General features: G+C 35.5%; 1 protein-coding gene across 4 annotated transcripts in view; it reads left to right on the top strand.

Moving 5' to 3' along the window:
* LOC135088461 (uncharacterized protein ZK1073.1) overlaps nucleotides 1-14,285 on the top strand; it is a 44,498-nt gene that overhangs the window by 18,516 nt on the left and 11,697 nt on the right. For 3 of the 4 annotated variants that reach the window (XM_063983284.1, XM_063983281.1, XM_063983280.1), the window contains exon 2: nucleotides 13,124-13,174. In XM_063983284.1, the coding sequence (XP_063839354.1) occupies nucleotides 13,124-13,174 (51 nt within the window). Of the gene's footprint in view, nucleotides 1-4,194; nucleotides 4,328-13,123; nucleotides 13,175-14,285 lie in introns of those variants that run through there. The other variant, XM_063983283.1, reaches the window with a different exon arrangement.

Here is a 14,285-nt window from a genome sequence, read left to right as displayed (position 1 = left end):
ATAATATATTCAGCAGTGGACGTCCTATGGCTGAAATGATGATGTTGATGATTTATTTTCCACGCATTTCAATAAATACTTCTACTCGTATTCAATCCCGTTTCTGTGATGAAATCCGCACGATATTAAATACACCCTTTCAAGGTATTTAACCTTAAGAGCAAAATGACGATTTGTAAGAACTATTTATTAGTCCAAACAAATAAAGAAATTTTGACTTTGACTTTGACTTTATACCTACAGCAATTTGTGCATAAGTGCCCCGAAAAGAGCCTACTTATAAAGAATTTGAATTTGCATACTTACACTTCGCTCAGAGAGAACCAAACTTTATTACCTACTTACTAACTGACTGACTTTAATCTTGACGAGTCGCGACAGCCGTCTGCCATTCAGACGAATAAAAAGATTAATTTGAGTGCCCTACGAAGCTCAGACATTTATTACGTGACCCTAATCTAATCAAGCGAATTAGGACACTACAAAGCGGTTTTTGATAAAAACAAGAATATGCTCCTTAGCCCAAATTTAATAGGTTGTACTGTTTATCTTTCTCATTAGAATATCTGTATAATTATTGTATGAAAAAGTTTTTCTTTTTATCAGTTTGATATGGTGGTATGTACGTATTTAGTTAGGCTTTCTTCGACTCCAATGTACTACCGCTACCGTGTTAATACGCAGCTATGAACTAAATTGATGACAAACGCTTCGTATATTGTTCAGTTAAGTTAGTTACAGTATAGATATCGCAGATAACATGGTGTACCCCCTGCGGCTTCCTCGCTGTTTCCAGGGCAATACAATTAGGGTATAGCGAATTTAACACCGGGGGGAAGGTTGTACACGACGAATGAGTTTGTTTGTGAGGAAACTAGAGAAATATGTTAAAGATTAGACAATCATCAATCATCAAATATTTGTTTATGAAAATAACTAATTTCAATAGTTTAGTTGGTATTTTTGTAGGCACAATTATCTACAATAAATACGGCGGGAATCGAACCCACAACCTTTCGCTTGCCGGACATATTCTCAGATGGAAGAGCATTCGTCCGGCATTAAGTATAATTTAGTTAGAGAAGCGACTCTAATCGCTAAGAAATTTTAATAGTTCAACTGTTTACGAAGATCAAACTAACGTCGTTTTCCTTCAAATCTTAAAAATCCCCCCACCAGGATTAGTATTGTCTTGACGCGTCGATTTATAGCGATCAAAAAGCTAACTTCTAAATGACGTACTATCATAATAATACCAGTTGGCATTTGGCTTAGTACTCAATCAATCAATAACAAAAAGTTAGTGCTGACCAAACGAATATCGGTCAGATATTTCAGCGACCGCTGCAGCGTCTAAAATAGCCGGCGCCGGTAGCCCTAGGCTAGCTATTAATTGTGCCCATAATGAAGTTATGTCATTGAGGCCACCCGGAGTGCAAGATCTGCGTCAGAGATCAGCTAGGCCTCTTTAGACAATGTCTATCAATTAATGTAAACATTGGAATATTGTTAACGATCAGGAGTTAAAAGCATCCGAAAAAGATTGAGCCCAAAATAACTGAATGCTCTTCGTTATTTTCATGAATTATTAGCTACTAACGACTTTGCCACTAGCCTTTATTTTGTTAATAATTGTATTGTATTGAAAGGGCTAGCGCTTATTGAAACCTTTATTTTGAAATAGGAAAATAAATATCTTGGACTTTTTTTATTTTCATCTCAAATTTTTGATTTGGCACCCAGATCCAAGAATCTAAGATCTCTCTCTAAAGGATACTTACTAGGGTGGTCCTTATTCCTACGAAAAAATTTTTTTTTCTTATATTTTTCGGGGCACCACGTAATTTGAATATATACCATATGAAAGTCTTTCATTATTTTTTTTTTAATTTTTAAAATACATTTAGGGGTCGCTACCACGGTTTGAATTTTAAGTAAAAACAAAATCTGTATTTATTACATTCATTTATTTTTAAAGCCAAAGCCAAATTAAAATTATTACAAAATTATTGTTATTGCTATGAACTAAGACATTATGTTCAATGTACATATTTGAATCAATTATTTTTAAGATATAAGAGTTTACTTGTTAGTATCTTGACGCGTCGGTACCATGGTCGGTACAGAAGAGGGGTTGAGGGGAGAAGGGGACAAGAAGCTATTGTCTATTCTATCTATGCGATGTTCATTTGCACGTAAAATGTGATATAAACACTTAAATAAAACATTTATGAAACCATGATTTAAGATTTTCAAAGCTTTTGTAAATATTTTGACAGCTGGTAGCGACCTCTAAATCTTGACTAAAAAAAAACAACAAAAAAAGCTAATTTCATATTTAGAGGTATATAATCGAATGAGAAAGTGCCCCGGGGATAATTCAAAAGTCGAAAAATAAGGACCACCCTAATACTTACTATTTTTTAGTTTCTTAGTCTTTATACCTACTTCGGTTTCCATTCATCGGAATGGTTATTCACTCACCTGTTAAATAGGATATTTCCGTAGGACGTACGAGTACGTTTGCTTATTCATCGCAAATGACAGTAGTACCGTACAGTACAGACCATTCCGAGAAAGCTCAATAAGACCTACCTCTAGAATACCTAGATCTAGAAACCGAGAAAATCCAAGAAATAGTATTTTTTAAGGAACAAAATCGTATTATTATAAACGTGAAAAATTGCGAGGATGCTTACTACCAACTTTACTGAACAACAAGCTCTGAAAGGATTTTGATGTAACTTAGCAGTTAATTATTGATATTATCAGAATATACACGCAAATTTTAACGATCTGTGATTAACTTTTACGCATGTGATGCGTCGAATAATAGCTGGGTATAAAATAAAGTTTATACTCAACTAGTTGATATGAATGAATGTATGTTGTTTAAATTGACTAAAGAAGTCTGTTTCCACTGGTTAAAAATAGTTAAAGTTAATAGTATAGTTACTTCGCAAACATGACTGCGCAGGCTATTTATACTTCTGACCTTGTTATTGAAATTGTGCTGAATTGTCGAGTGCATTTGTATGTGTAAACCAACTTTTTTTCCGAAGTTAACAGTTTTTCAGGCGACTTTTCAATGGAAAGCTTAAACATAACATTCGCAGTTGTAAAATATCTGAATACCTACATGTTTTACATATGTATTTTATCTCAAATAAGATACATCATAAAAGAGAATAGACATTTCAGATGGGTAATAAACGTTCAGATTTTATTCGTGCTTTACTGTAAACAAATATGTTTATATCTGTAGCATTAAGATCAGCGTGCACTGTGCAAATCAAAATCAAGTATGTACTAATTTAAAGTAATCTATGTAAACTATTTCTATTTAGTTTTTAATAACATAACACAATGACCAATGGAGGACTGTTGTGGACGCCCTCTGCCCCATCTAGGGGACATCAAGTCAAAGTAAGTCAATGACCAATACACCACTTATTTTAATTATAGTATGAGGTAGGCTTTACTTATGATTGTCTTGTTTATTTTTACAAATGACTGTAGAATGTAGAAGATACTGTTAACTTTTTGCCTTGTCTATCTTTGAATGAAGCTCTAGGTACGACTTATTCATTCAGTCCTCACACGTTGACCTCATTTCGAACTGTGTATACGAGTAAGTTTGTCCTTTCGATGCATGAAACGCTTATTCTTGCCTTATTGTCGTGTCTGTTAGGTATTGTTTTACCATATTACCAGAAATTAGCTACTAACGTTATCTCGATGAGACACAGAATCATATTATTTTTAATGACGCGTTGATAGGGTAGGAGATTTGGTAGGAGTTTAATTGATATTTAGTGTGGAGGTGTCATTTTAAACCGGTGCTCATTGCTTGTTTAACTTTTTATGTCTTGATTATTTTTTATTGGACATCTTCCCCCTCATTACAAAAGATAACTCACGTTGATAGGGTAGGAGATTTGGTAGGAGTTTAAATTGATATTTAGTATCTTAGAGATGTCATTTTAAGCCATAATATTCATTGTGCGTGTAACTTTTTATGTCTTGATATCAAATGATAATATCATTTTGTTTTGAAGTCTCATGTCAATGGGTTACCAATTGCCTTAAGGAAGTAACATAATTGAGTTCGCAGAAAGGCTATCTTTCCTTGGACCTCAATTTTTCCAAGCCTCATAGGATCTCCCTCGAGGCAGTTATCGCGCGGCGCAATTCTCCAGTGCGCGTTTTCCTGTCCCTCCATCGCGGGTTCCTCACAGCTCCTCGGTCCCTCCCGCGAAGAGGTCGGCTCGTTCACTGCGGTTTAGTTTGTGGTACAATGACGGAGGCGGACGAGAAAGGATTCCAGGTTAGTGCGTTTAAGTTTGTTTCCGATTTTGACGGGTTTATTTGTTGACGTTATTTTTTCTTTTGTTTTGTAATGGTTTATCTGCATGATGAAAGTATCTATTTATGGCAGAATTTTTTCAAGTAGAAGTTTTTGATAGAATTATTGATAAGTTTTTCGTGGTTAGTTTATTTTTAAAGTTTTGGTATTGAGAGCGGCTCTGAATATTTTAGTGATTTGGTTCCGATTTTCCGGCGAAAAGTAATTCTTAAAGTAGATCCAATTTAGCAGTTGTTATCGAAAGTATAATACCTATATTTGTGTTTTGCAAACAAGTTTGTTAAAGGCTAAATATAGATTTTGAGGTGTTATTAGACTTCTTTTGTAAATAATGTGTGAATTAATTGTATCGTACGTGCCTGAAAATATGTAAGTGTGCGTAGTAAATAAATCGTTTGCGAATATTTCGACACGGTTGCGGTCGATAAATTTTTATGTGGATAGCCAAAAAATGGACGGTTCGTTTGTTTGCTTTAAACTAGATTCAACAGTTTCTTACCTATTTGTAGGATATTTTACAAGATATCTACGCGAGTGGGTGTTAAGTAATTGACTGGGCTGGGCATTCATTTAGATAAAACTATTTGATCTTGTAACAAGATCAATATTTTTATCGAGAATAATAGGTATTTACAATTATTTACATAACTATGTTTACCTACCAGTATTACTAGCGGTAAATATTTTCGAATTTAGTTAAGTATTTATAACATCGTCGTAACATTTGAACTGTTAGTTTTTATATAGAAATGTATGCGGTAATAAATATGTGAGTTATTTATTTGGAAAGCAGTTAAACGACGACCGAAGCCTTGAGCACTACGTTCCGCTATTTTAAGTGCCCACGATCGAATCTTCAGTATCCCAATACATCATTCAAAAAAGTTTAGCACCCAAGCAACATTAGGGTAGATTGATGGATATAACACACACAAGACAAGAAAGGAAAGCAATATAGAAAAGAGACGGTACAATTTAGGCGGTCATATCGCTATAAAACTTACTCTTCCAGGCGATCAGCGTAGTTAATATCATTGAAGAATACTTAGGTTTTTTACATAAATCTTATACACACAAACACTTATATACATAGGTATGGAGAGCTTCATACCTCCCTTTTCTAAACTAGGAGTTTGTCATTTATCTTGCCTGGTATCTAGTATCAGAGTCGTGTCGCGTCGTCACCCCTAGTAATGAGCTGGAGAGCTTGTTAGGGTGATTGATGTACCGGCTACCCCATAGTAATTATTGTTCAGTAATGTAAGCATACCTATACATAGTTCATGAGCATCTTTCGATGTTTATTTTATGTTAATATTGGGTAACTACATACCTACTACTACATACATTAAGGCCCAGAACAGACGGTGAAACGCAACTGCAACGAAACTGCAACTTTCTGATGATTCTGATGAATGAAACTGAAACTGAAAGTTTCAAACTGGTCGCGTCATGTGTGGTCTCTCAACGGACGCTATGGCAGAAACTTAGATGCAACTCAAAAGTAACTAGTAGTTGCAGTTTCGTTGCAGTTGCGTTTCACCGTCGCGTCTGTTCTGGGCCTTAGTGGTTGGTAGAGTAACTTGTTTTTAACTTTTCGTAGGTATAATTTTCCTCAAATAAAAAGAGGATTGAAGGGTGCCGCTTACTCCACCGAACACAGAAATCAGTAGTTACTGTAAATATTAGTTCCTATTCTGACCACCGCTTTTTTACGTGACACAAAGTATAATGATAAAATGTATAGTCGCTAAAAATATTGTTTCCTTCAAAGATTGCCTACAGAACCCACAAAATTATTACAAAGTTAAACCAAAAGATTTTACCAAAACTTTTCCCGGATCTTATCCACATAAACTTTTACAGTCCCATTCCCTAACAAGTCCCTTACAAATGTCGGGGATAGGCGTCCTTGAAGAAATCCGGGAGTTCGCCACTATCAACGCCCTTCGACCTTTTAGACCCGTGTCAGGGGTCTATTACGAGTCGGACTAAGTTAGTACTTTTCAACTTCCTTGTTCGCAGATATTTCGAGATTTTAATAGTATTGAATAGTAATGAGTAGTTAGAAAGAATTTGCCGGTTTTGCCGGCCGGGCCGGGATGCACCATCTTACTTTAACTTTGACAAACGTCAAAAATCTGTCAAACTCCATAGTAAAAGCACCGGTTATCGTCATAGTTACCGTTAAAGTTAGGTGGCGCAACTCACCCTTAGTAGTTAAACTTGCATATAAGTGATGTTATTTATTTAAAAACTTTGTTGTACACAAAAATTGCGGTACAAAAGAGGAAATTAATGCCGTGTGGCATTCTCTACCTGTTAACCTTTAGAGTATTTGAATAGGCCTATTCCTAACTTTCTCTGAATTATTGTTCAGTAATATGTACCTTCAACTTACATTCAGATGACAAGTTTATAATGTTTCCTTATAAAGCTTTATATCTTATACACCAAAAACATACAGAACGAGATATTACCTACAGCTCTTAAATATACATACATGTGTATAAGAAGATATAAGTAGGCATAGTTTTTCGGAATAGGGTCTGACATGTCTGGGTCCCGACAGATATTTGCATCTTTATGGAAAAGGAACGGAGCGGATATAAGGTGAACAGGGCTATTTTCGGATTTTAAGATAACTACGAATAAAATCATATCATATCTGTCACGTAGCGTGGATTTGAATCATATGTTTTAATGTTTTTATTATCTTTTTATACAAATAAAAATAACTATTGAGCTAGTTGAGTATTGTGACTTACCCCTTCGAATTCTTCACTTACTTGAAAAATGGATGCTGAAAAAGGTGTTATTAAAGTAATCTGAAAGATGGATCTTTTTCAGTTTATTATTCAGTTAATACCAACTACCGGTAATATATCGGAAGAATAACTATTCATACATATCGTGGTCATTTAGTATGAAAGAAATAACATTCGCTAGAAATAGTTTTTTCATAATTTACTGAAAATTGGAAAAACAATGCAGAAACTGCGTTTTCACAAAAACAAAATAAAACTCAGATCTAAATAACGAGTAGAGTCGTTAATAAGCGGCGGGTTTCCGTCCTACCCGCAGGCTACAAATTAGAAGCCCTTTAACGACGGCGGATCCAATCGTATCAGTTTTTGCTCAGCCCTGAGCCGGAAGTAGGGTATTGGCGGAAAGATTTATGTTTGACAGTTTTAAAAGAATGTACGTTTCAGGGAACTTTGTTTTTTTACCCTTTTTCCTGCAGCGGTAGAACCAATTTCGGTTTGATCCAAGAATGGATGTCTTTCGATTGTTTTCTGTGTCACATTAAAACGTACTTACTTTTTTTTTGTAAGGTGTTACATAATATCTTTTTTCGTATGTCATTAATTCAGCGTAGAGTGCGCCTCTTGTTTTAATTTTTTTCATATTTATTTATTTTCGTTTCGTTCGTAGTATGACATCATTGGATATTGTCATCGATCTACTTTTTCATCGGCTTAACAAATGCCAAAGCCAAAAAAATAACAAAGCAGAGCTCTCTGTGCACGGTAACAAATCAAAGAACCGCTAACGACCTCTCGAAGGATCCAATCGCATCAGTCTTTATGAGAGGAATGGTTCAGCCCCTATTAGTTAGCCGGGAAGTTGATAAGCAAGGAGATAACGTTCACAATTGGTTAATTAACACTACCAATCAATTGACGTAGTTACTTTTTATGAGCTTGGTAAATGTGATTGTTCTATACATTTTCTATAGATAATATATGTAGAAGAACCACGTCACCCGTTCAACTACTCAGTTGACTTACGAAATTCGGAAATCCGAGGAACGCGGATTCGTACCCCAAAACGGGGGGTTAATGGGGCTACTAATTTTACAGTTCATAGATTTGATTGTTGTTATTTAATTGAGTTTTCAGGGCTAAAACATTCTTAATGATTTTGGCACATTTTTTCTTGAGGATATTGGGTACTTATTATTGAAGTACCTATATTTTTTGACTAGGTACCAATAATAGGTATTATAGCTTCTGCGTTATAAGTTCTTTCATAAGATTCAAATCATCCATTCCATACCTAATCTCGATCCCTCATTTGCGGGCAAGTGGTTCGTCTCAATGCAGCGACTCCTAATTGAGCTCAATGGGCAAACCGTTTGCTATGACCGGACCTCTTCTACCGTTGAATTACCATTTAGACGTATTTCTAATAGACTATTATTAAGTACTTCTAGTTATGCTTGATTTAGATCGACAGATTCGAGACCTGTAGACACATAAGTACGAGTATTCAGAAAAATCAGATAAAAGAGATTTAAATATTTGGTTGTCTTTCATCAATCCGCGTGCGTGTAGCGCGCATAATAGGAAAAACATTTAAACATGTATGAAATAATGAAATGCGGGCAGCCCGCATGCGGGCCAGATCCGCACGCGATCCACACAAACGAGTCACACCCAAACGAGTAACCCTGTTACTTGTTGGGGAAAAAAATCCCATCCAGTCACACCCTTACTCGTTAACCTGAACTTTCTTACTGTAAGCTTTGGATTACATAATTATTTTGATTTTTAATGTATTTAGTACATTGTTTCTTTATAATGAAAGCTCTTATACCTGATATTAAAGGTACTTAATGTGTGTTATCAGTACCAGTGTGACTCGATGGGTTTTTTTTTCCTAACAAGTAACAGGATTACTTTTTAGGGTGTGATTTGTTGGGAGCAAGCGCGAAATCTCAGGACTTACTATGTTATAATTTACTAACACGTTTACGTTATAGGTAATTACAGAAAATAAATCATTAAAGTTTTCATACTGATCTTTCCCTGTGATCTTTTTCTTGGCATAATTGTATCAGATTAGTCACGCGGGGCATCGACTCGCGATACGAGAATTTTTCCGTCCCGCTCCACTCTCGCCCGAAATAGTGTGTTTACAAACACCGGTGCAACTGTGCGCCCGCGCATGTTTGTTGGGTGTTAATTGGTTTTGTTATGTATTTGATATTCGGGAACTGCTTGCAAGGTTGTGTTTAATTTTGATGTGGATAATGTGTCTATAAATGTTAAGGTCAAATGCCCGTGTTGTACCCACTCCTCTGAAGGTTGGAGACACTACACTCGAAGTTGTTGACAATTATGTATACCTGGGACAAACAGTCCAGTTAGGTAGGTCCAACTTCGAGAAAGAGGTTAATCGTCGAATCCAACTCGGCTGGTTCCATCAGATCTACTAATGTAATTTGAAAGAGTATATTTTCCAGACATATCGATTTTATAGTGCCTCTTGGAGAAAATGGTCTTATGAAAACTCATTCGCTTATTCACTATTCAAGTTTTTCTTTTCTCTCCATCCCAATTTTAATAAAATTGGTTCTTAATCTGTGTACAAACAGACTTAAGCATAGATTATCGTCAGTTATAGGAAAACTTTTCTATAATTATTCGCTGCTATACACTGTACTGGTTCTTGAACTTGTTTGTCAGTCCCCGATAAATCAGTTTCACTCTACCCTCGGAATGTTTTTAATAAAATGTTTTTCTTTGATCTAAACAACGTCGTAAATCAATGTAGAGTTTGAGCGTCGGTCGCCTGAAGCTTGTCGAATCTAGCGTGAAGTAGAGCAGTTGGCAGAGAGGATCTGAACCTAAGGAGTTATTTTATTGTTTTCTTTTATTACTTTGGAAGCAACAATTTTATATTAATCTAGATAGAAAATCCTTATCGTTTCATTCTCATGTAAGTAGCTTTCATTACCCGACTTCGCCAGATGGAGGGTTATTTTAATAACTATTGTTAATGATAGCAATTTGAATAGAGAATATTCTCGTAATTTGTTGAAAAACTAGGTGGTGTGATCTTGTACAACTTATGGGCTCTATAAGACCCAAGTTATTAACTTTGGTAGGATGTTTAACAAGAAGAACAATATTATTATCGCTGCTAACGCTACACCTAATAAAGATGATCTATGAACATAATCCATTAAGGTCTGATTGGACCAAACTTTTATCCGAGGATAACTCCTGAATAAGTGGCACACTGACAGTTTCAGTATAGGAAATATGTCAAAACGATTTATTCTGAGATTAATATTTACTCTTGTTTGGTCGAATCCACCCTAATAGGTATAGCTTTTTATTCTTCAAACGCGCACAATATAGTTCAGCCACACACTACGAGTATATTGTGCGCACTATATTGTATTGTATATTACTAGTGCATTACAGCACGTTATAGATTGCCGTCTATTTCCGTGGCGCGAACAGCATTGTTTGCGCGAGCGATGCTCGGCTGACAGCTGGCAAGCAAGAGTGTTAAGATTTACTGTGATATTGACACTGGTTCAATAACAGGCGATGTAATTTTAACGGTTGTACACTGCCACTTGTCTGTGTGCTTTCAAGTACTTGACTACTCCTACAGAATACTTCTGTAGGAGTAGTATACTTCAATTTGCACACTTTACGCCAATCACATAGGAATGTGTTTACCCTTTTTCAGCTGTAAAAGAACGGGCAGATTGCCCCTTATAAACAGTTATATTACAACAGTCTTTCATAATGTAATTCATATAGCAGTTTGTAATTACTTTTTCATCAAGCGTCTTTGTAATTTCACAACAACACCAATTACAATTCAACCTTATTTACACAAAAAAAGTTTATTACCAGGAGGCAATAAGAAACTTTTACTATTAAATTACAGGATCGAGCCTGTTGTTGGGGAACTAACCCAAAACAATTTGTTACACCTAGATTTATTTTGTGTTTCAAGTGATTAACATCCACTGGCCGAGAGCAACCTTTCTTGCAATTTATATGCAGTCAAATTCTGCTAATTTCGACACCAAATTGTAAATTAAGTCCTCCATTCTTGACATTGCTAGAAATATTGTGTGTCTTCAGTCATCTAAGATTAAATTAATGTGATTTCGTTCGTTCGTTTCAGCCAAATGACTTCCACTGCTGGACGTAATGTGATTTATAACTCGTTAAAGTTGTTGTTTTTATGGTTAACTACTAACTCTTTAAATTAAAATCCTTCATCTAGAATCGAAGAGACCCCACTAAGTAAATTAGTCCAGACAAACGGCGCACGTAATTCTTGGCATAGGAAGACTCAAGGGTATTCTTGTTCTAAAATTAGCAGGTGCAGCAGTTAATTTTGCTGTCAAAGTGCAGTAAAGCATCGCAACAGTGCTACTAACCCAATTTTGAATAGGTAACAGGACTGGAATTATCGCTCTTATTATTGCAGACATAAGGTGGGCTCTAAAGACTGTTTAGTGATATTTCAATTAGCTTGCATACTTGAAATTAATCGAAGATTCATTAGTCTAGTGGGTTGTTTTGTGTCTATAATATTATTTACGATCAGGTGCATTAATTCATAGCATTTACTTAAGTATTTGACAACTGGTTCAATAATAAACTGGTAAAATGATAAGCGCCCGTATTCACAAACGATGCTTGCTTAAGTGAAGCAGCAAATAAAACGCACAGCGTTGAATAGAGCTCTGAGACTAGTTCGTGTGTGGCCCTGTGCGTCTACGCGCACTGTGAGACCTCATAGTAATGTTTGTGAATACGGGCGATAGTCTCGTATTTTCCTATTATACTTGCGTGGTTCCAATTGCCACCAAAACCAACCCAGCGTGGCTGAATAGCAGACATAATCGGGTCTTACGACACTAATAAAAACAAATGCCACCGCGTGTTCCGCGGTTGACATTTTTGGAGTCGCCTTCGGAGTTATTGAAATTAATATCTATACCTACTGTGTTTTACCTGAAAGTTTTGTGTTTCTATGCTGTAATAAGTAAGACCGTAAGATAAACTATTCTATTCCATCTACTTTGCAAAAAGGTCGTACCTTCAGAGTAGAGCTCTCGATCCATTCATCCTAATAGAAGAAATTGAATCCGCTGAGATTTTCCAACGCAATAAACCGGGCTTTTCTAGGCATACCAATGCTCTTTCCTCCATTGCTTTCCATCGTGTTCTTTAAAAGTATTAATAAAGCTGTATTTCCGAGAAAGTAATGCCAGACGTAGCTTTTTAATAGTCCATAATGTACTGCAACAACGTTGGAGTAAACTCAATCAAAAGCCGTGACATTCTACCAAATATTTGTACACATTGCGCTGTTGACAGCCGTGGCTCATGCGTCATACGCCATAATAGCGTGGGTTCCGTCTTCAATGCATGACTTGAAGTGCTTTATGCTGTGACGTCAAAGGAATTCGTAACACATAGGTGTATTGGTAGTTTATAGAACAGTTGACAAGATAGTTCCGTTGCATCTACTATTTATATTTTAGAGTAGAGATTGTATTGACTTGCTCAATGAAGTCCTATCTAATTAGGTACCTATGTTAAACTAGGTTTATTGAACTAGCTCACCCGGCGAACTTCGTACCTACTGCATACAAATAATGTAGGGTTCTAACGGAGAAAGAAATTTTCAACTTGGTCCAATAGTTTCAGAGCCTATACAGGGTGTCCCAAAAAGTAGTGTCAAGCCGAAGCCCAGAGGTAGAGCATCACTAGGACTTGGGCTACCCAAATCAAACAAAGAATCCAATCTTTTCCCTTTATTTATTAATTATTAGTGAAGATTAATTTTATCGTGTTAATTACCATCGCAAAATAATACATACATTTATTTGAATTGAAACAATATTAAAGGCTTCTGTAATGTGTTAATGTGTATTTCTTTTTATATAATGTCTATTTGAATATTGTCTGAATGCGGTTTCCTTTGTTGCAGAAATATGTCGTCAGCACGGATCGGAGCGGGGACATTCATGTCCACGTGCAGGTGAGAAATAAACACTACCTTTTTATCGTTTTGTCAGAGAAAAGTATAGAGAAACACAATATTAACGATCCTTTACGATAACGATTGCCTTTACAATAACTGATTGGAGTAATTTTTTTGGCATCTTGTTAGTAATTTCTAGAACCTGATTGCTTGTTTACAGATACTTCTGAGCAATGATAATAAAATTAAATACATTTTGCCATAATTATTGTTAATTAAATACAATGACGTGCAATAAATTAAAACCAATCTAAATTAATACTTCTTACTGAGCTTAAACATTTACAAGTAGCTACTTACTGTGTTATGTTTTTTTAGAATTGGTAAAAAAAACTAATTTTGAGTCAATACAATACTTACTCATAAATCTGCGTAACAAAACGGTTCTAAACATAGAATCTGCACAGTCGTAATGTATTCAATCCCATTGATTTCCAATCTAATAGATAGCAAACTTTCTTTTTGGGAAATGTTTCTTTTTATCTCGTTTGCTTAGTTTCCCTATCGCAGTGTTAAGTTTCAAACAAATTGGATTCCATTGTATTGGGTATCTATGCGTTGGTGAAAACAGCGTGTTTGATGCGCAATGCCCTTGTGTGGCTTTACTAAGCAACAAAATCTACTTTTATGCGGGTAAACCAATTTTGTTTATGTTTTTTTTATAATAGTGTTGTCTAGCCAAAGTCTAGCCACTGAAGTTTAAATCTTAGATGAAATATCTAATATATCTTAGATGAAATAACTAAGATCTACGAGTATTATAAAATTTTGTGTGTAAGTCAATAAGCCTCAGTCTGCGTGCAAGTGTGCAAAACTTTACAAATCAATGTCCATGTGCCTTAAATACGAGTACCTAGTCCATAATTTCCTTTACATTATGAAACCGTTCGAAAAAAGCCATTAATTTCCACCTGAAAACTATGTCAACAGTCTAGTCGATGCTGAAAACTTTTTTTAAACTCAATTGTTGATGTTTTTATAACAAATAGTAACACAATATGCATGCCCTTAGGTAAGAATCCACTTTTTGTTTGAGAATGTAATCCAGAATCCATACCTACTAATATTTGCTTGACATCAAATGGCGGTGAAGTGCTAATGTAATATT

Source organism: Ostrinia nubilalis, chromosome 4, assembly GCF_963855985.1.
Source record: "Ostrinia nubilalis chromosome 4, ilOstNubi1.1, whole genome shotgun sequence".
Lineage (NCBI taxonomy): Eukaryota > Metazoa > Arthropoda > Insecta > Lepidoptera > Crambidae > Ostrinia > Ostrinia nubilalis.
This window is presented reverse-complemented; position numbering and strand designations above follow the sequence as displayed.